This window comes from Branchiostoma floridae, chromosome 2, assembly GCF_000003815.2.
Source record: "Branchiostoma floridae strain S238N-H82 chromosome 2, Bfl_VNyyK, whole genome shotgun sequence".
Taxonomy (NCBI): Eukaryota; Metazoa; Chordata; class Leptocardii; order Amphioxiformes; family Branchiostomatidae; genus Branchiostoma; species Branchiostoma floridae.
This window is the reverse complement of record NC_049980.1, coordinates 16,135,330-16,158,494: the sequence shown is the minus strand read 5'-3', so window position 1 is coordinate 16,158,494 and position 23,165 is coordinate 16,135,330. Positions and strand designations below refer to the sequence as shown.

Below are 23,165 nucleotides of genomic sequence, written 5' to 3'. Positions count from 1 at the left end.
AAGCAAAACGGCGTGCCCTGGAGACTGTCATTGTGCTGGGATAATTGGCAGAACTCGGTCGTTGTTGTTGAGAAACCTCGTTTTCAACGCCTGTTCCGTTTCATCAATGTACTTTTTTACACGGCCCTCTGTTTGTTTCACCTTGGCAAGAAATGTGGCATACCACACCATATTTATTTTCCTTTGGTGTTTTGTCCTAAGGAGTATTTTAATCACGTGGTTCTGATGTCACTTTCCTGAAAAGCTGCAGTCGATGAGTCCATTCCGTCTGGCGGAGTTAGCCGAAAATTGGAACAAATCCCAACTTTCTCTAGTGTACGTTGGTTGAATGAAGTTCAGTTTGTCATAATGTCATATTATGGGCGAGGGAAGAGTCAAGACGAGGAAAACTGTCTTCGGAATAGAAATTTATTTGTTCAACTTGGCAAGGATACAAACATGACACTGCTAATATAATAGTCATCTTGCTTGCCGGAAGGTCACAATGTCGCCTTTGGGAAGACAGCGTACCAAACAAGCATTTCGGCGGGTGGAGCTGCCAGCCGTGCCGTAGATGGGAACACCAATACCAACTACCACGCTGGATTCTGTACCCACACTGCGGGAGAGGCGTCTCCCAGCTGGTGGGTGGATCTTGGCCAATCATATATGGTTGCCAGGTACGTGTACAGCAAGTATAGTACATCGGTTATTACAATGGGTATACACAACTCACCTATTAACGTCCACCTGAGTCTTTGTCCTTCAAGTTCTCTAACTGACGAATAGGATAAATCAGAATAAACGGTACATGTGAAACTCGCCATGTATGACGCTTCCAATAAACTTACAGTTTATTTTGTTATGTCGCTCAACGCAAATATTTTGGTGCTTTGTGTAAAGGAGAGTCATTGCTAAGGGTCATTCTTATATGTTTTTTATTATTGTTCATGACATTTTTTTTTGGCTCAGCAAAGTCACCAGTGGACGATAATACTAGTAAGTAGTGCAATCGGTAGCACTATGTAACGGTCAGTTGACGTGTTTTTAGGGTGGGTCAATCGATGCTTGGCAAAGTAAAGGTCCAGCATGTACACCAGTGACCTAGCATTCATCACTCAGTTAACAGGTTTTATATGCTAGTTGATCCATGTTCATCCGAACATTCATCTCGAATGCCATGGCTTTGTCTTCATTATCTACAGAGTGGTCATCGTCAACCGCCAGGACTGTTGTTCTGAACGAATCAACCCCTTCAACATCCACATCGGGGATTCCGACCAGGTCAGCACGAACCCCAAGTGCGGAGGTGATCATCAAATCGACCTGTACCAGCCGTCCATTTCCGTCTCCTGTCCTGGGATGCGGGGACGCTATGTGGGCGTCCGTCTTCCCGGACCCTTGCGGATACTGACCCTATGTGAAGTCCTAGTCATTTCGGGTAGGTCTTCAATACATTCACTTTACATGATCATTATTCATACTTTTAAAATGATGAATTGAAAATAACATAAATTATGCCTCCTAAAGGCAAAAGCAGATTACAGCCATAGGTTTTCAGAATAACAGGAAAGCAGGACCGGGTCAACAGAAGAATTCAGTATGTATCAACTACCATGTGACACTATGAATATTCTTTAGGTTTGATAAATTAGACGTATCTTGATGTAATAGATGCGTTTCAACACAGCTTCTGGAGGAACTGAAGGGAGAAGCTATGTAGTTGCGAGCAGTAGAGTTCAGGTAATAGTAATTTATCAATCCTGTAAAAGAAGTCGCAGACATTCAGGGTCATGGGTCGGTGAAAAAAGCCTACTACAGTTCATGGGGATCTATTGCTCATGGTCTTTCTGTTTGTTTTCGCAGCTAATTTATTTCCCATATACCAATCACGTTCAATGTAGAGTGATTGCCGTCCATAATTGATGAACCTCGACAAAATAAGACAAAGGAGAAACAAATGTTGACGGCGTTTAAAAATCGAACTCTACATTGTTTGTATTGGAGACATGTATTGTTTTATATCTAGTATGTAACTGAAATTTTGTATTAGCCTTGTTCTACTTAATGTTTACCGTACGATTTCCCTATTAGGTGTTTGAAAATTATTGGATTATTAGATTTATCATTAAACGATTTATCATTAAACGATGCAGACGATGCAGTACTTGACATGAACATCACGGAAACGACCACTTCCTCTATCGCCGTCCAATGGCAGACACACCGTCAGGCGTGTACCAACAGCACCGTTTATGTAAAACAGAAAAACCTTTTCAATCACCAGCATCAGATCGAAGCGACGACTTGGGACACAGACAATTTCAACTTTACTGACCTGGCACCAGGAACTTTATACCTACTTGAGGTCTACATTCGACAACGAAATGGCCAGGTCTTCTTTTCTTCCGTAAAGGAAACAACCGGTAGTATTACGGTTCTCCATTGTTTGTTATTTGAAATCTCATTAGACCGATATATATAGCTGTATGATTTCGATTTTGTCGTGGTGGAATTCATGTCCATAAAATGGAAAGCACTTTTCGTACTGCGCAAACTCTCATCACATGCTTTTTGCGAAAATAACTGACGATATTCATATTTTGTTAATGTTAACCTGTCCAGACGTTGGCCCAATCGTCAACCTTACGACATCCCAGGTATCATCATCTGGATTCTTGGTGTCTTGGGTGCCTCCCCCACGCACAACGTCCCTGGGATACAGGATTGATTTTGGGATGGTCAACAGTAGAGACACTGGACACGTTTACTCGGGGCATCCAAACGTTACTCTAGAAGGGCTTCTCCCGGGTGTTGAGTACAGCGTGAACGTGACAGGACTAGTGACTGACAGTGAGACGCCACCAGTGGGAATACACCAATATACGAGTGAGTAGGCGTGTTGTTCTAGTACCCAATCTTTACTACAATCAACCTATTTCTATAGAAAGGCTGTGAGATATAAAAAAAAAACAAGCTAGCAAGGTTTTATATAATTTTACTTACTTGCATGTTGATAAATACAGTACGCAATCATATTCTATAACGAGGAGTCGTCAGATGAGACATATGCATTAGCTATATACTCCAACGTGTGCTCGATTGTGATATCTTATTGGCGGATCTTTTGTTTTGCTTGTATCAGTTGTGGATCATGCTCACTATCTACACACCGAAGAGGTTCATGAAAACTCGGTCATGTTGGCATGGGACGCTCCGACTGCGCCTCTACTAGGATACCGACTCGTGGTCTACCCCTCCCTGGATCCTCTCCTTGTTACTAATGTCACACTCACTGGTCATAGTGTAACCGTGGTCGTGGACAACCTGGTACCTGAAACTATCTACATAGCCAAGTTGTTTCCCTATGGTCACGCAGGCGAAGGAACCAGTTCGGATATCATATTTCTTACAGGTGTGTTTAAGAATGCACAGTTGTCGACGACAAAATAATGCCTTCACCGTAGTTGTTACCTAAGTGATAGTGAATGTACGATCTATTGCTGTGTACTATTTTTGTGCTCCTGCGTACTTACCGTTAGGTCAAAACTTTTTAAACGGTCTAAAACCTTTAACAACCCGCAGCAGCTGCCAAGACAACAACTGAATCACCTCCGTTGCCGGAGTTAACGTCATCCGGTAAGTGCCCTGCATGATTTTTTTCTGGCTGAATGATGTTACTTTAATTACATATAGAAACTGTGGTGTCTATGTATCACGTGTGTTTAAAATTTCTGTCAGTTAATGTACTAGCAACTTTGCTGGTAGATGCAATTATAAAATACACTATAGTACATAGATAAAAATTGGCCCAGTATCATTTTTGCAACTATTATGCACTTTTAAGTAATCATAGTACACGAATCATCCACCTAGGACATGCGCCTACCAGCGTTAAGCCCTCCCTGTCATCGCTACAGCCAGATCTGTCTTCATACACTACGCTAAGTGGTAAGTTGAATATTCTACTTCTAATCGTGTGCATAGTTGTTAGATATTGTGCAAGATTTGTCCGGGGCGGATAGTTTAAAGTTAACGTCCTTGCCACGCATTCAAATGTTCATGTAGAAGGCGGCGCCATTTCTGTTTGCTTAGCCCTTTTAAAAGTTACACAGTTCTGTGAGTACACATGAAAGGAAATGCCAGTCCACTGCTAGCACTATGCGTTCAACTTTCATATGCTCATAAGTAGGGACGAATTATGACCTCTACATAGTCTATAGTATGACAAGGCAGGGAAATTAATTGCTAATCGCTGTGTCGCCTCCTTTCGGACAAGAACGCTATGAATTCACACACTGAATACCGCTATTGAATTGTACTAATCTGGGCTCATTTGAACACACAATAGATTCAGTTTCAACAGAAGGGGTGATCAACGAAGACGCTGAATCTACCCCAAGCGACTTCTTTGACAGTGTCTCCAGTGACGATAGCGGATCGTCTGAAAGTGAATGGTCCAACAGCGAATCTAGTCATGGATCTAGCGATCAGGATCCGGAGTTTGGTGCCGATTACGTCTCCTCTGATTATGCGGTTATGGGGGACTCTCTACTGACGAATGTCGACGGTAAGATTATGTTCTTACATCTTGTATTACTAGACAACACACTGACATGTGTGTGTGTGTGTGGGGGGGGGGGGTCGAACATTTATTGGTTGTCAGTGCAACAAGGGGTGTCATTAATGCCGTTGAAAATGTTAGGACCATGGCGGGTTGTTTAAGTGATTCAAAATGAAAGGTGCTTCTGTTTTAATGACGATGTACTTCAATGTTCTCACCACAGTGGAAGAAACATCCAGCGCCATGCTATTAGAGGTGAGTTGAATGACCGAGCTGGCAAAGCTACCGTATGCTTCACAAGTTCACATGATATCCAAAACACACTGGTCAATGTCACTATATACATCTTATATGCCATATACACCACCATGCTGTTTACATGAGTATTTCATAATAATGGCAATACGGTTACTCTGCCACAATGGCAGACGAATCCTGTGTCAAATTTGAAAGCCCTGCCTAGCAGGTAACTTTACATTCGGATATTGCCAAATCCCATCTAAGTTGACTTGTCACTTCAAACGTCAGTGTGATTGCGAACACGCTAGTTTTTACCCAACACCTCTATCTGTGCATGCGCTACACACTTATGGATTGCTGTTTTATGATTTCACCACACACAGGACATACCACCAGCCCCATTAGTTGAAGGTCTTGCTATTCCCGAAATCCCTGGGATCGACCTTAGTGATATTTCCTCGGCTGATCCAGCAGTAGTGAAGGCGGCCCTTGTCCAGTCAACATTCCAACACGACAAGGTGCCATTAGTTATGACATAACCATTGTACCATCGTAATCACCGGCTTTCGGTCTGTCTGTTTGCTTACATGTGTGCTTGTTTGTGTTAACGGACATTTGAGGTTAGCATTACTAGAGCATGGTCAGATGGATTGTGATATTTGGTACGTTGGTAGGTCTTGGCAAGTCAAAGGTCAAGGTCGATTTTAGACCTCATGGTGGCTGGCCTTGGTACTGCAGCAGAACGTTCGGTTGTTGTATCCTTTGTCATGGACGAGCTATGATCTTGCTTTTATTGTGGCAGTTAACTTTTGACGTTTTTTGTCCAGTTGTATAGAGATTGAATTGTATTTGAAAACTCATTTTGCAGCAATCAGACAGCATTGAGGACAAAGCCGACGACGCCAAGTTATGCGAAGAGTCTGTGCAAGCTTTCAGAGTGGCCTCTTCGTCAGTTAGAGGCATTGATGGAATCACAGTGCTGTCCCAGATAGGTGCACTTGTCGTCGCTGATTGTCCGCATCTTACTCATGACGCAAAGGTACTGGTGTTGATTCAAAACTTATATTTCAAACCAGGGCATCTAAGAAGTAACTCGTTTTAAAAGTGCTTCCGGATTCATTTTCAGTAGTTAGAACACTAGAATGAATGTTTACTCTGTCACAGTGTCAGATAGAAAAGAATGTTTAAAGTTACACTCATATGCTTAGGTATAAAGAAGACGACCTATGTGTTCAGTACCAGTGGTTATCTATCTGTACTTACCTTTAACACAGGAAGCTGCCGTTGAAGCGATGAGAATGATGACGGAGGCAATGTCAGAAACCGAAGTCCTTGAACCAGATTCCGTTTCCGTCTTGGGAACAGGTAGGATACTGTGACTGTGCTACAGCTAATTACCACAAATTCACTCAAGGGGTCAGGTGGATGATATTTGTGATTTACGTTATGGGCGACAGAACATAAGCTCTTCAACTTTTCCATTGCACGTCGTAACTTTATGTCGTCTTGTGAATTTTGTGTTATCGGCATGATCACACTACCGAATCTTACACTGTCGATGTTGGCATTGCCCACTGAACAACAAAAGTCCGCAGAATAAAGGGACTGACAACTGGTGCATTTGGAAAATTTTCATTTTCTTTTAGCTTTACTCGGCTCAATTGGTCATATCCTTGAAGAAGAGAATCCGGTTAAAGATGCGGATGGTGCTGCTCCTGATGGCGCATCTGTCGCTGAAGACGAATATCTCTCTCCACGAGAGAAGGAAGAACTGGCAGCTCACGCGAAGGCGACAGAACATGCAAAGGTTTGAACTGTCTAATAATAATCTCAAAGATATTTTTATGTTGCTTCAGCCATTTTGTCTGTACCCTTGTTCATAATGTTTTCATATTTATTTCATCATGCACGTAGAAACGTTCAATGGTTAAGAAAACCCGGGACGTCATTGACGGCCTGGTGAACACCATGAGGAATGGGTTGCTGTTAGGAGGACCTCCGACGGTGGTAAATGCCGGAGGCATAACGGTTATGGTGCAAAGGACGCGGGCCAACAAGCTTAATGAAAGGGCGGTAGAAATGAAGGATGCCACTTTGCTGTTCCCTTCTGGAAAGGCCCTATTCCCCAGGAGACCTCCCTCTCTGGTGGATGCAAAAGTACGCTATTTTCGGTCCCGTTATCTCTACAGGGTGTCGTTTTAGCCGAATACAAGTCACGGAACAAGAATGACATGATTTTATAGATATCTCGATAAACCGACATACGCCAATAAATTTATGTGCAAAATGTCTATTTTGTGACATGTCTTTTGTTCTCTTCTTGCTCAGATTGTTGTTTATCAACACAATCCGTTTACATGGGGAGTCGGCCAGCGTGGGGTGAGGTCCGCTGTCTATGACGTCTCTTTACTGCCATTAACGACACCGTGGCATACTTTCGACGGCATGGACGAGGACATTTTGCTGAAGTTCCAAACCGATCCAAGCAAAATCAAAACGCAGCTTTTCGAGTTTTCTCCGCCGGGAACGTCAGAAATGATGTATCACCGAGTCAACATCACTGACGAGAATGACGTTGTCCTCGTACGCGTTCAGGCGACCAACAAAAGCTCCGCCATAAGTGTCTATGGGAAGGCGGATGGCTTTCCCAATGAAACCGTACATGACATCGTCAATAGAAGTTTGGAAGGCCACGATTTCAATAGCTACCAGATTGATGCTCATCCCGTGTATCTGTTGGCATTTGGAAGGCCCAGTATGGGGACATACAAAATTGGAGTGAAAATAGAAGGTACGAGAGCTTATTATTTTTATCGTTTTCATGGCTTTTATTGCAACACGTGACTGCGTTTTGCCTACTGCTGAGGTCTAATTTTTAAAGCATTTAAGACAAGTCAATTGTTTGATACAGCTCTCGCCGATGCGCTAGATGGGCCTACGAAGGACGGCGTGTTATTAGTTGATGACGAATTAAACAACAACATTACACGGTACTACACTCTTGGAGTACAGCGCATCGGTTGTAACTTTTGGGATGAAGAAAGGGAGACCTGGAGCAATCATGGCTGTAAGGTACGTGGGTAACCTTTTACTTCATTACAGACATGCACGTCTTTTATGGTACATGCATTATTTCAGATGACTTATAGAGGATCGACATATAACATAAGATTTGTTCATTTTTAACATCGTAAAGCATGTGCAATTAGAAAATATAGCTTGTTTGAGAAACGCTAGCTGCATTTCTCGAAACTTCCGTCCATTTTAGGTTCACAGTACAACAGCCGCCACTGAAACTGTATGTGCCTGCAATCACTTGACGCCGTTTGGGGCTGACTTCGCGACTGCACCTAACAGCATCGATTTTAACACAGTCTTCAGCAAGCTCGCCGATCTTGACAAGAATTCAGTTTTGTCAACAGTCTTCGTAGTTCTAGGACTGTACTTAATTGCTGTAGTATTTACTAGAAGGAGGGACATAGAGGACGTGAGAAAAGTATGTGTATCCCCTTCCGTGCTATTTTTTCATTTCTCGTTACTCATCAAATTCGGTGTCATATCGCAATTTTGATCATAAATTGATGTTTTTTTGCCAGTGGTGCTACCGATTCCTACCGGACAACCGTGGCGCAGATCAGTACTGCTACCACATCACAGTGCACACAGGACATGTAGTGAGAGCTGGCACGAAATCTAACGTGGCATTCAATGTGATAGGAGACGAGGCAGCGACGGGGGTTCGTGTCTTTGGGCAGGACTCACAGGTAAAGTTTGACGTTATAACGGGAAATCTTTGGAGACACGATGGCTCGAGACGTTAAACCTCTACCATGGACACATATATCGTCTTAATCTGAAGATAAAGTCTGAAATTATCCTAGTTTGGCTTCAAATCCCACCCTTAAATTTGTCCTGCAATTATCAGCTGTTTACACAGGGCAGTGTCAACACATTTAGTATGGCAGTACCCGGCAGTCTTGGCGACATCAGAATGCTTCAGATCTGGCACGATAACAAGGGAGGAAGAAGCAGGTCCTGGTATCTGGAAAAAGTTCTTGTGCAAGACCTTCAGACAAGGGACAGGTGAGCACAACCTGATTGGATTATGCTTTCTGTTTGAAAAACCGCTAGAGCTCGCAGAAGAGACTATTATTCTGATGAGTTTTCCTAGCCATCCGGTCCACGATACCCACACATGTACTTTCAATAGCTTTGGGATATAGATTGTTTTTCGTGAGCAAGTTGACGATGGCTGATCAATATGTGTTATTTCGTTACAACTACGCAAACTAAAACATAAATCAAACACTGGTATTTTGAAAGTAAACTGGTACGTGAGTTACGTTATAGGACGGAAGAAGAAGCGGCCATATGTTGATGTGTATTTTAAACCTAGTAGCGAAACTGGCCATGTGAATTAAATAGCTTAATCTTTAAAGCTATTTCCTACTGTCTTAAAGGTATGTTTTCCTATGCAACGACTGGTTGTCTGCGGACCGTGGCGACGGCCAGGTGATCAGGAATCTTACTCCGGCGAAAGAGGAAGACTTGTCTTCTTTCGCCTTCCTTTTCTCGTCCTCAGTACGCACGGACATGAAGAACGAACATCTCTGGTACTCTATTATCTCTCGTCCCACCAAGAGCTACTTCACAAGGGTGCAGCGTTTGTCTTGTGGTCTATGCGTGCTCTACACAACCATGGTCGCCAATGCCATGTGGTATAAAAGAGGGTCTGCATGCCTTTTTCCGTTAAGCGTTACGAGTCATTTTAATTCACCGTTAATCGTTACCGACCCTCTCTAATTTAACGTTAACCGTTATCGGTATATTCTTCGTGAAGCGTTATTGGTCGTTCTAATTCAACGTATTTGTTATCCCGAATTCACCGTTAAGCGTTACCAAGAAATTTTTCGTAACCCGTTATACACACGAAGTCAAATGCCAGATAGAACTCCGGAAAATGCAGGAAATGGCGTTTCAAAGGGTCCAGATTTCAAAATTTTCTCCGAGCCTCCCGGCCTTCGGCTCTGGACAGGGTAAAATATGTTGCGGAAGCGTCGCCCTCAAAAACTTTATCACTCATACAGATTTCAGTGTAAACTCAGCTTAGTTTCGGGCAAAAAGTACTCATAGAATGCAGAAAATGAGGTTTCTCCGGACCGTCCTTGCGACGGCTGGCGCCTTTGGCGCTCACGATGACATGGTGAAAATATGTTAGGGGCGTGGGTAGGCACAAAAAACTTTTCTCTCTAATAAAATGTCATTTAATTTAGCTTCGTCTTACAGCAGAATGTGTCCTGCAAAAAGCAGTAAATGGCGTTTCAGACGGTCCAGATTTAATATTTTCCCGGACTTATATTGCAACGTCCCGTGCCTTCTGAGCTCGAAATGGTAAAATATGTCGGGGGCTCTGGGGGTGGAGGCCAAAGCTATAATCATTGTGTAATTTGATGAAAATGTCAAAATCAACCTAGCTTAGTCAGTCGGCAAAATTTGCCGAAAATGCAGGAAATAGCATTTAAGAGGGTCTTCATTTTAAAATTTTCCCGGGGGAGCATACCCCCGGACCCCCCTGGAATGCGTCGTGCCTTCGGCGCTCCAGGTGCTGAAACTCACAATAGTCCAATCCCCCCATAAGAAATTTGCTGCCGCCGTCTCTGTGGCGGGCCGGGAACTCTGCCTCCGTCAATTTACAGATGTCATGGACAATGCCCGTCATTCCTCCGGGTTCCGGGCACCTTTTGCTTGGTCATTAGACGGATATTTTCCCCCATTCCCCTACTCTAGCGTTGTATACATAGGAATGCACGTCAATGTTACTTTCAACGGTGTTATGTTTTGTAACTCCTTCTGAATTTACCGTTAAGCGTTACCGGGCCTCCTGAATTTACCGTTAACCGTTACCGGGCCTCCTGAATTCACCGTTAAGCGTTACCAAGACCCCCCCATGCAGACCCTCATAAAACAGACGATACGCTTCAGACAACAACAACTGTGAAGCTAGGCCCCATTTCCTTCACGCTCCACGATCTGTACGTCAGTGTGATGACATCTGTCACCGTTTTACCATTCAATTTGTTGTTGATTCAACTCTTCAAGAGGTGCAAGCCTAAAACTGAAGTGCGCAAAGTCTACGATACGAACGGACAGAAAGGCCAAAGCTCCCCATCCGCCTCCAGACAACTGATGTTGCCTCACTGGTGTGTTTACGCGGGATGGCTACTGCTTTCTCTGGCGTGCTTCGTCTCAGCATTTTTCACCATTCTTTACAGTTTGGAATGGGGTCCTGTGAAAGCTAACAATTGGCTGAAGACGTTTCTATTGTCATTTTTCCAGTCATCATTCGTCTTTGAGCCCATCAAGGTACGCCTAATGTACTGATTTCTTTGTGCATCTTATACTCATTAACACGGATCTTCAAGTAATTTTAATTTATGACTCTATATGATAAGCAGGTATAGTCTAACGTGAAGGATTGATGTAAATTTAAAGTCGTCCATATGCTCCTAACCTTATTACTTAGTACCTTAGTACCTATTTGATATTGTCGTTCCTGCATCTTAGAATAACAGCAAGTACTTACATTTGTTTCCTGACAGATCGTTGTTTTGGCCGTCATACTGTCCAAGCTGTTCAAAAAGATGACTCTTACGACAGTGCTCGGTGAAGACACAGCTTTCGATGCAACACCTACTGACATGAAATATGCTAAAAACCCATTCAACCGCTTTGAGCTTGAAGGTAAGAGATATGTGCTTCGTAATCTGTTACTCTTTTGAGAGGCGAAATGTCAGTTATGTAGGATTACGCACCTGTACTGTAGCTTGTAATACATGTATTGTTGTCCTCTTATCTCTCAGCAACTAAGGCTCGGCTGACGAAAGCACTTCGTAAATACAATGTCACCAACAAGTCTACCCTGGAGGCCCAACAAAAAAGAAAGGAAATTCGAAAGAGAACGGACAAGACGTTAGGAGAAATTACGACATTCCTGATCTACGTGCTTCTGTTGCTCGTTATAGCCAATGGAAATGTTGACACTTCTTCACATTATGTACAGAAGGAATTGGATGGGCTATTTAGGGGCACATTTGATGAGGTAATTCTTATAATATATAATGTATATATACCGCGCAAGCTCCATTTCAACAGATGTATAATTCAATAACTTTTGCAACAGAGCTACGCTACAAGTTCGGCTCAACCGTTTTGAAGGCTTTTTGCTCAGCTTTGTGTAATGATGTTAACGTTACCGAAAAACGTTTCAGCTAAACAGATTATTGATATGATTCTGGTGCCGTATTAAAATGGCAAACATTTAAAATTGCCGTCTTTGCCGTTCATCAGAACCAGTGCTTGGCCTCTCACAAACGTATCTTCCTCCAGGTTTCTACTGCAGAAAGTTTTTGGAAATGGGGACAAGTGACACTCCTTCCGGGTCTCTTCAACAAGTCTGAGTACAATGCCGGGCGCCGGAAGTGGCGCGATAAACCGTTCATCAGTGACATGCAATCCGTGATGGTTGGGTCAGCAAGGTTGCGTCAGCTGAGGGTGTCTCCAGGTGGGTAGCATTACACCATGCAGACCGACACAGCTTTGGAAGTGTAACAATTGTGTTATACCAATGGTACAACTGCATGTATGATAGATATTTTGCGAGATGTTCTCAAATTATTGTTTTATCCGACAGTGTTTAATATCCTATCAAAAGTAGACGATTTTCCAAAGATAACAGCAGAAGTACATATTTCGGATGGACTTTCGCACATGTAGATGGATGTTGTATTAATGGCATTATATGTTCCTCCTATCATAAATGGTCTCCGATCATGAATCATCAGCTGAGTTTCCATACTTAATCCATTCACAGGGCGCTGTACGGTACCTTCAAGATTTCGTTTCGACATTCTTGAGTGCAACGTAGGTTATACGCAACGCAATGAAGAGAATCGTCCCTTTCAAACAGGATGGCAGCCTGTTGCTACCACCAACCACACGCTTAGCAACGAAAGTTTAATCCAACCGCCATGGGTTTACCAGAAACCCAGCAGTGCCATGGGTACGGCAGCGGAAGTGTCTTCTTACGATTCAGGAGGGTATGTGGCAGAGTTGGGGGACAGTTATGAGGCTGCTTTAGAAACTATCAAAGAGCTTGAGAAATCTGATTGGATCGACCGCTACACACGGGTCATCGTTGTGGAATTCACTCTTTTCAACGCGAACGTGAACTTCTTCAGAACGTTGACATACGTCATGGAGTTTCCCAACACTGGGGGCGGTGTGCCGTCCATGTCCATCAGCACGTACAGGCTGTACTACTTCATCGGTAGCGTCGGTTATATCGTAATGACTTTTGACATCATCTATGTTTTTTGGTTCTTATACAAGTCAAAGAGAGAGGTGCAGATAATGGTGCGAGAGGGGAAGGCATACCTCAAGCAACCGTGGAACATTGTAGAAATCCTAAATATAGTGCTGTCGTTGTTTGCCTTTGCCATTTTTGCTGTTACGAATGTCATATCAAGGAAAGTTTTGGACCAGCTTAAAAGCACCAAAGGTAACCCCTATTCTCTTTGCAATGACGATACCAGTACAGCGTTTACTCTCTTCAGACCATTAAGTGTAAAATCTTATTTGTTGCTTTTAAAACCTATTTTGATTGATTCAACGTAGGTTTATGTAGTGCATCAAAACTGAACATACTCCGGGGTTTGCTTTCAGGGGAACTGCGGTATGTTGACTTCAACGAAGCGGCATTCTGGAACCTGGTGTTCCTGTGGTTAATTTCCATACTCTCATTCATCAACATCATGAAGTTTCTTCACCTGGTGCGCTTCAACCCCACCATCTCCATCCTGGCCGCATGTATACGTAAGATGTCAACTGAAGTCATGGGCTTCTTTGCGTACTTCGCCATCGTCTTCTGTGCCTTTGCACAATTAGGTCTATTGCTGCTAGGCACTCAGCTGTCGGTAGGTACACATTGAACACAGTGTAAAGTTATGTAAAGCATTTTGAGCTACTTTTACTAACTCATTCAGCAGGCTTACAGTATTTACCACACGGCAACTATTCAAATACATGCAACGTCGTGATTTGCCACTTTCATTCATTTCCCCTTCATATATCTTCAGTATGGTACATTATGCAATACTTTTGCAGGGTTACCGCACCTTTGTTGAGACTGGAAAGAGCCTCTTTACCTCAGTACTTGGCGGTTTTAATTTCGACGAAGTCAACGAAACGAGACTTGGACCCATCTTCCTCCTTGCGTTTTTGCTTTGCCTGTTGCTTGTATTCATCAACATCCTTGTGGCTATCATCAACGACGCCTTGGTGCTCATGAACGATCTCGAAGCACCAGAGGAGCATCGCCAAATTCTCCAGGAACTCTGGGAACGATGTTCGAATCTGCTTGGGTTAAGTTCAGATGAAGAAGAAGGTAGGCAGTTATCTAGGCAGCGTTAAAGCGGTCTTTGCCGTGGTTTCATTCCTGAAGCAAACAGTGTCCGTCTGTCATGTGTTTCACTTCATTTGTTGGCAGTTTCTAGATCACCCTCCAATGTAGCAAATCTACCGCTTTCAAACGTCGATAAGGTCAATGTGATGACCATTTTCACAATCAAGTTTGCATTCTCGATGAGAATTAAAAGGTGTGGTAATCCCTAATTAGTAATTCTAATCTGTATGATTGTCCACAGCTTGTCTTTTATTAATTGGCTATCATATTTTCTTGAACCTACCAGAAAACGTGGATGTCTTAGACCGCTTGGAGGACTCTCTTATGGAACTCGAGCTTTCCCTGCGAAGGATGACAGAGAGAGCCGTACTGGAAAAAGTAACATTTCAATGGGCATTGCAACTAAGAACCCACCGCCGATCCGGCTGCAGAGAAGGCACTCAAATGTTCCTCGAATTGTAACAACACGTATTCGCCAGACTTATCATGGAAGGACCGTATTGCTAGCAACAGCGCGACTCGTCATGGTGATTTGAAACACTAAAACTGTAAATAGCCTGTGTTTAATGGACAAGGATTGATCTTTGTGCACTTATCTCGCTTTAAACAGCCTGCAAAGTCGTGGCAAAGACAGGACTACAAATTCTTTTAGCATTGGTGCCCGTTCCTATCAGTTCACGTAGCACCTTGATGACTTGTTCATAGTATTGTATTCTCTTAATGACTGCTTGTATTTGCAGTTTGTGTGTGTGTGGAAAATCATGAATGCTTCTTTTTGAATTTTTAAAACTGTGATTGCACTACCTGATAATGTCATATAATTGGATGTTAGATCTTTGCTGAATTGATGTAGAATGGCGACATATTTAAACCCAATAATTTTCATGGTTCTTCCATGATGCCAGTGTACTGACCTGCATGTAGCACTCATTGATACGGATTCTACTCCCAATGACACCATCTGTGTAACACCACTGGTTAAATCAAATATGATTGGTTTCTGGTAGGTGACGGTAACATCGGCATGATGTGGAGTCTTGTAGAAAGAAAAAGCGAAGAAATTAGCTGATTTTACAAATTTATAGGACTCTTTAACCTAGTGTTTAAAGGACCATTGCAATATTTATGTAAGACAACTTTGAAAGGACATCACACATGGGTGTGTCTTATAATTCATTAGTTTTATGTCATTTTCAAGAAACAATTAGATTTCAGCCGCTGTACTCAGAATGCGTTTTGAGTGTCCTCTTTGTCATTCACATTTTCGTTAAACCTAATTCTGCCAGTGACCTATTCCATTGATCATCTATCTAGTCAGCTTTTCGCGGTCCGCTGTATGTGCGCTGTAATACTGTCCAGGAAAAGCCGACCCAAGACCAACATTTGTGCCAGTACGATGGAAATCGAATACTCCCAGGGACATCATACTTGTCTGTTATTCTCCTACATTGACCCACTCTTGACCCTTATTCACCATTGCCTTGCAGATACATCCAATCGACTACTTAGTTCTTACTGATTTGACAGGGAAAGCGTCTTTCTGAATTCGGTCACGTTGCGTGTCACGACACAGTAGTTTTATGGTGATGTGTAGTTGCGCTTTGATGAGTTACAGATAGATTGTCATTGTGCTTCAGGCTATGTTGCGTTTGATACGTGCAGTGACTGCAGATTCATGTCTTACAGTACACTGGTTGCCCTGTAGCTCCTCCTGGCAGAAGTGTAGTCAATGTACGATGATAAACATAACAGAACTCAGTCAGGTTTGCCTTGTGTCATCTGCTAATTTCAACATGGATATTCCTTGTATTTCGTGGCAACTGCTCATAATACTATAGAAAGGGGGCGGATAAATTTAATTTACACGGAGATTTCTGATTTCATCGTCTCAAAATGCCAGGTATAAAATACGTTATACACATCTGAGCCATTAAAGCCACCGATGTGAAGCAGACGGCTTACTCTGGTTGAGTGTTATGCCAATTTCTATGTTACTTTGACTACCATGTCACATGCTAGGGGCGCACTGCGTAGAGGAGGGTTATAACATACTGCTTCAGCACGATGTACCTTTTGTATTCTCATTGAGACAACTTAAAAAGCAGCTCTGTTTACCCCTCCTCATGATGTGTGCGTCATAATGTTCTTAATTAAATCTAGCGTGCTCTTGGTACATGTCTGTACCGTTCATACTGTACTTGAGGAAGCGGTCGTAACTTAATGTGGTCCTCAGCCGGCCAAATGGATGGGATTACATTGATAATAAAACACTGAGCTTGGCAGTATTACAGGGGATTTTTGAATTGATAGGTACTTTGACTCAACCATCTCAAGAAAACGCTAGGCTGATATACTCATATTCTTACTGTCTCCGTTGATTGTACTTTCATGCTCCGCGATCATTCTTCTCGTGCCGAGATACCACTGTAGAAGCCATCTATCGTCGGCAGGTGATGAATGTAAATGGTTCCGGACCACGATAAGATGAAGGACGGCGGGACAGGGGGTGTGGCGGCGCATGGGAACACACAATGTATTCTTTGCCGGAGGCAACAAGGTTATACGTGAACAATTTGTCACGGAATTGCCTCCGCAGGTTACAATGGTGTCATTTGTCTTTGCTCAAGACGAATGTGAAAAGATTATGGTAGCCCGAAGGAACAACTTTCGAAACATGCAAGGGAAGGGTATGTTGCCGTTCTGCATTCTGCTTGTAGTTTCAGCATGTATTTGGTACGACAGTGATTTGCTGAGTCGGAAGAAAACATGATCCTATATTGCCAATGCAGACCAACATAAACAAAGGACAATGAGCACAAACACAAGTTCCTTGTAAATAACCTTCCTCTTTTATTCATGTGATGTGTCATAATTTTGTTATTTCGTCTCTTAGGTTGACGAAATCCCTTAAGTAGTTCTTCACTCGCTCGTCAGCTTCTACGTCTGAAATATCTTCAGTTGTTTGTGAGCCAGTGCTGACTAGCCATGTTTGTGAGTCAGTTAATACTGAATGTGCCCCTCCACTTTCCCTAAAGTGGGTATCTGCCTTCATACCATGATCGTCCATCGTATGATACCTTATCCCGGTACCGTTACGCAGCTCGACTTTCGGGCGGAAAAAGCGACGACGAGCGTCTGAAACAGTCTGTGAACGCCACGTCCTCCTCGTGCTCAGGCACCTGGTCACGGCGAGCTCCTCGTTAGAGTCCGTGTTGGACGCCGCGGCGCAACTAAAACATCCTGACGTCGACTTTCTCATCATGGATACAGTTTCGTCGTGTACTGATATCGACGAAGAAGAAGTTGAGTCGCCACAAATGTACTCCTCGTTTCTCGTCCGACCTTTGACAAGCCTCCCGGTACTCTCTATTGTAAGGACGCTGTCGCTGTCACCACTCGTGTCTCTGTGCCCACCGCAGTCCCTCCCGGAGCAGGTGTGCATCAGCCTGGTCCCGTGCAGCACGTAGGAGTGAGTGTCCTGTCGGCATGTCTCCAGAGCCTCCTCAGACTCTATAAGTTTGCTAACACTGGAAGACAGACAAGTTACAATTTGTAAATATGACGACAGATGTATAAAAAGATAGAATTTCTTGTCTATGCCCACCGTGTCTGCTATGCTCAAAATATGACACAGACATGTACACAAAAAGCTGTATGTAAACAAGTTACGAGCAAAGGTACAAAACTATACATCAAAATGTATCAGATAGTAAGATTTACCTTGTACTTGATGTGTTGACGGCAGAGACTGTTCGGATTGGCCCATTCCTCATGGTCACCAGCCGTGTGGTTGCAGAATCACTGCGTCTGTCAAGTGTGCACGACTTACGAGATTGACCATCGCCCGTATCACTTTCGGCGCCAACAGGCGAATATCTACAATCGCCTGGGGTCCTTAGAGTTTGCGACTTTGTCTCCACGCATGAAGCAGACTGCATTTTCCTCAACTCGCTTGTATCAATGGTGTTATATTGGCGATGACCACCTTCAGCACCAAGGGAATAGAACAGCTGCGTATCTACAATAGCGGTCTCTCGTAGATGCTGAAACTGTGGAGGACTGGACACCAGAATGTCGGGATATTCACACCTGGTCCGGCTCCTGGCACCCCCCGTGATGTCCGAGATGTGGTTGCAGTGGGCAGTTTGAATTTTGAGCTGACCATTCGGTCGGCCGCGTGGATCAAGAAGTGACATCATGCTGTCTTCACGACCTTTAAGAAGCTGCAAAGACTTCACACGAGCCTCCTCCTGGTCTATCCTTGCAGTAATATCGTCGATCTGCTCGATGATTACGCGAAGTTCGGCTGCAACTTTCTTCAGCTCCTGTAGCACTTCCTCCAAGTCTTCAATCACCACTTTTATTTTTGCCTTCACCACAGCCGAGTTCAACACTTTCATGTTGTGGCAGCTTGGATCGAACTCAATGGGAGCTCTGTTTCCATGAAGCTTGATGTCGATGTAATTTACTTTTTACCAGCTGCAATGTGGAGAAAGAAAACAGAATTGTGGTAATGTATTCAATATATATATATACATCTTATCACACGACATCGACCAAATATCGGGGCGTTACAGCACTACCCCCGGCTCGCGCCGCAATATGGAGAGAATAACCGTTAGCATTTCGATTGGCCTTGACGAGGCCATAGCATCGAATGCTTACAGTAGAAGTGGGAATACACAATAAAGCTTTATCACATTACAGCATTACTGTTGAGTTCATTACTGAGGAACACCATCGGTAGGTATGTATGGAAATAGCCGGGCGTTCGGGTAATGGCGTGTGTCAAAATGGGATTCATTCGGCCATGGCCATGAATGAGATGTTTGGCGGATACAGTCTACAATGGAACTTCTGTTGTTAAGTGTCAACCTGCGTCGGTGCACCCTGATCAGGTGATGCGTTAACGCTGCATACCGCATATATTGCCTGATCCAGACAACTAGTTCCAAGGCCTCATACCATCGCCAAATCTTTAAACTTTTTGAGTAAAGTATCATAATTTAATTTCCCCAACCTGCTATGCAAACAAGGTCATCATTTGCAAATAAGGTCCTCATTTACATAAATTGGCTCGGTTGTTCGTTTTCTCCACCCAAAAAGCATATGTTGTTCAAAATGTGAAAGTATTTTCTTAGTAATTTTAGTGTTTCCTCAAAATTTTTGTTCAGAATTGGCATCTTGTTATGTCAGTCATCACTTGGGCTATATACATACCAAACCTTACAACTTCTCTGTCCGTCAACACGTTATTGAGTTATTGTCATCCAGCGTTTGAAATGAAATCGGCCACAGTAGTTGTAAATAAGCCGCCAGGGTGCCCAAATTTACAACACTCACCCTATGTCCCAGATATCGACCACGCAAAAATCACGACCACACCATGCCCAGAATATGAGGAAAAAAATGGAAGTTACGCTGCAGTGCCCTAAAAAGCCGATAGGGGGCTCTTGAGTTAGGTAAAAATAGCGCCCTACCTACATCACAAAAATGAACTTAGAAATCCGAATTTTGATTGATGGTTTTTGGCCTCAGTAATCTACTTTGGAAAAACCATGTATAACTGAAAGGCCAAGAAATGAAAGCCACCCACTCCGCGATGTGGTACCACCCTGCCAAGCTGTGATTAGAAACGGCGCACACATCCCCTCACCAAAAGGCCATACACACAGAGTTTTCTCCACCCAAAAAGCATATGTTGTTCAAAATATGAAAGTATTTTCTTAGTAATTTTAGTGTTTCCTCAAAATTTTTGTTCAGAATTGGCATCTTGTTATGTCAGTCATCACTTGGGCTATATACATACCAAACATTACAACTTCTCTGTCCGTCAACACGTTATTGAGTTATTGTCATCCAGCGTTTGAAATGAAATCGGCCACAGTAGTTGTAAATAAGCCGCCAGGGTGCCCAAATTTACAACACTCACCCTATGTCCCAGATATCGACCACGCAAAAATCACGACCACACCATGCCCAGAATATGAGGAAAAAAATGGAAGTTACGCTGCAGTGCCCTAAAAAGCCGATAGGGGGCTCTTGAGTTAGGTAAAAATAGCGCCCTACCTACATCACAAAAATGAACTTAGAAATCCGAATTTTGATTGATGGTTTTTGGCCTCAGTAATCTACTTTGGAAAAACCATGTATAACTGAAAGGCCAAGAAATGAAAGCCACCCACTCCGCGATGTGGTACCACCCTGCCAAGCTGTGATTAGAAACGGCGCACACATCCCCTCACCAAAAGGCCATACACACAGGTTTACTGAGCGGCTGTGTTTGCATTTCCCGTTGCATTTTCCGTTCTGGCATCCTTTGCGTTGGCAATTTCTGCCCCCTCTGTATTCTGCTTTGAGACTACACTCTTGACTGATTATTCCCGGTCGGAATCTCTGGCAAAGACGGTGAGTCGTCTCTATTTCCAGTTTTTTGTCGCTGCTTTGTGCAGCTGTGACGGGGCCCCCAGAAGTTCGGCTGTTCTCTTGTTGCTAAACTCTTACAGTAGGCGTTGCTTTTGATTCTTAGTACGACATGGCAGAAGTTGGTCACAGAAAAAGACGAATACTAATCATAGGGCACTCGTTCATACGCAGACTGGATGCTTTTGTTGAAAGCAGAACCGAATCAGCATCAGGCCGAGTAGTGAGTAGAGATTTTTGGTTGGAAAACACCGATGTAAAATGGATGTCCTTGTCTGGCGGCAAAGTTTCGAACTTCGACCAAATGTGTAAGGCCCTGCCAACCGTGGATGATGTCTACCTTGAGTTAGGGTCCAATGATCTGTGTGAGCTCTTCTGGGAGCCTGAGATAGTGGCTTTACGCATAGTTGGTATGGCAAGTGTAATCAGAAACCGGGCTAATGCCAGACATATCATTGTTGGAGAACCTCTCCCACGGGTATTTAACCCACCAAACATACCGTACAATCAGTGCCTAGGTAGGTACCTTGACGCTTTGAGACATGAGGTGGCCAACACTCCTCACATGTCTACATGGGCACATGTCCGCCTTGTTAATAGGCATTGCCCAGAATATTTTGCAAAAGACGGACACCACCTGTCCCCTTACGGGATGTATCTTCACTTCAAGTCCATCAGGGGGGCCTTAACAGCAACAAAGGGCATTTAATTCCCTCTAAAATACATTTTCAATTGGACATTTATACATTGAATCACCCCCCACCCCCCTCGCCCTGGCCCCTCAACACGCGGTGAGTAGAACAAAAGTAACTTGATATTTGGCGACATTTTTGAAAACTAACGAAATCTTCAAATGTTTTAATACTCGTTTATCAGTCAGAAAGCAAGGCTATTCATTTACATTCCCTCACCCTACACTTCTTAGCCCCTTATTGCCTGATTGGCTCTTTGGCGGACTAATAGACAGGAGGGTTTTGCAGTCAGATTTCCCCTGCCACTTGTTAGGCGCGATGGCTTTTGGTGGTGGTAAACCAGTACTCAAATTATGTTGGAAATCTTATAATGTTCGTAAACTTGTATGATTGGCATGTGACCTTTATACGAAAAACCTTTTCACGAGATATATGGAACCGTTGTCATGGTAACCATTTGGCGTGTTGCCAAATATTGAGAATGATACATATTTATGTAATGATTCTATGTTTTTTCCATTCTGTATGCCAATCTTGACAATATACCTGTTTTTCCGCCAAAGATGCCAAGTGTGTCAGTTGAATTCTTGTCTCCCTGTCCTTATATCGGTCGGAGAAGTAGGCATAAGGGGCTTTTCATGAAATGAAAATACAGCTTAAGCCGGATTCGGAGACGTTCCCAGTCACCATGCCCTGTTCACGTGTTCATTCGATTCCCATTGGCTACGAGGAAAGGCGGGAATATGTTCTGAGCTAGACAGGTCAGTCGAAACACGCCGTTTACTGAGCGGCTGTGTTTGCATTTCCCCCCACACCCAACCCCTATAGAAAAGCCAGAACGTCGACAACATTTGTTGCCTTTCTTTTGTGCTTTGTTTTTCATTTCACCTATATGTACTCAAGCACAAATTTCAGATCTTCATTCAAAGTTTACGCATAATTCAAATTCACAACAAACAATACCGCAGATGTACCTTCATGTGGATATCAATTTATAGGAAAGTCGTTGGACTAATATCAATGTCTGTTCCCAAACAGATGTTGGTATACATATCACGTGCCCTTTGTCCAGGTACCGTTTAGTGTACCTGTCCATACTTGTGACTATTTACGCATGATTTTGTCGGGGTACTATGAAGATACCTGTCCGTACATGCGTCAATTGCTTGTTTATATCACATGATCTTTGTTCACAAGCAATTGTTTGATTCACATGATCTTGTCGGGGTACGGGCCGGGTACCTGTCCGTACATGTGATTATTTAACGCATGACTTTGTCGGGGTACTAACAGGGTACCTGTCCGTACATGCGTGGTTCACAAGTAACTGCTTGTTTTATCACATGATTTTGTCGGGGTACTGTTACTGTACCTGTCCGTACATGTGATTTATTTGGTGCATGGCTTTGTCGGGGCGGGTTGTCCAAGAACCACAGTGACTTAAATAACCTTTGTATCTGACGGTTTGCTTTTTCACCGTTATACCGCATTTCTCAGATACCCGGCATGACACTCCAATACAATCGATATAACTAGGAATGTGTCATCATGCATACAAAATTTGTCCTGATGTATTACTCTGCTCACTGTCTTAACGCTTTACTATTGTCGAGCCCCAGTAATGCCTCCAAGGAAGAAGGCACGCAAAGCAGCGAGGCCGGAAGCCGGGGATGATCCGTCCCCGACGGAGCGAGGAGATCAGCCATCTCCAGAGGATGCACCCCCGCAACCTACTCGCAAGGCTCCGGATAAACCCAAGCTGACAATGAAGTTTCTACAAAAGCAACTAGAGGACTTGCAACAAGTT

At 43.4% G+C, this 23,165-nt stretch overlaps 3 protein-coding genes across 4 annotated transcripts in view; 2 read left to right on the top strand and 1 right to left on the bottom strand.

The window, feature by feature from the left end:
• LOC118408651 overlaps window positions 1-44 on the top strand; it is a 27,787-nt gene extending 27,743 nt beyond the window's left edge. The window contains exon 10 of the mRNA XM_035809511.1: window positions 4-44. Coding sequence (XP_035665404.1) covers window positions 4-44 — 41 coding nt within the window. The remainder of the gene's footprint in view (window positions 1-3) is intronic.
• A 2,041-nt stretch (window positions 45-2,085) lies between these two features.
• Window positions 2,086-16,506, top strand: LOC118408641 (polycystic kidney disease protein 1-like 2). Its single transcript, XM_035809503.1, has 26 exons — window positions 2,086-2,405; window positions 2,605-2,868; window positions 3,125-3,394; window positions 3,565-3,618; window positions 3,856-3,930; window positions 4,331-4,549; window positions 4,767-4,798; window positions 5,167-5,301; window positions 5,652-5,822; window positions 6,058-6,148; window positions 6,430-6,590; window positions 6,698-6,940; window positions 7,112-7,574; window positions 7,695-7,855; window positions 8,052-8,279; window positions 8,380-8,547; window positions 8,709-8,866; window positions 9,244-9,521; window positions 10,737-11,146; window positions 11,383-11,524; window positions 11,644-11,882; window positions 12,170-12,344; window positions 12,654-13,340; window positions 13,505-13,755; window positions 13,946-14,225; window positions 14,530-16,506. Exons 1-26 carry the CDS (start codon window positions 2,153-2,155, stop codon window positions 14,703-14,705), a joined length of 5,784 nt encoding a protein of 1,927 aa, XP_035665396.1. The 5' UTR covers window positions 2,086-2,152; the 3' UTR covers window positions 14,706-16,506.
• Window positions 16,507-17,094: 588 nt separating this feature from the next.
• Window positions 17,095-23,165, bottom strand: part of LOC118406961 — a 46,417-nt gene continuing 40,346 nt past the window's right edge. For both annotated transcript variants that reach the window (XM_035807363.1, XM_035807371.1), the window contains 2 exons: window positions 17,964-18,722; window positions 17,095-17,770 (listed from right to left, as the gene is read on the bottom strand). In XM_035807363.1, the coding sequence (XP_035663256.1) occupies window positions 17,110-17,770; window positions 17,964-18,643 (1,341 nt within the window). In that variant the 5' untranslated portion in view covers window positions 18,644-18,722 and the 3' untranslated portion in view covers window positions 17,095-17,109. The remainder of the gene's footprint in view (window positions 17,771-17,963; window positions 18,723-23,165) is intronic.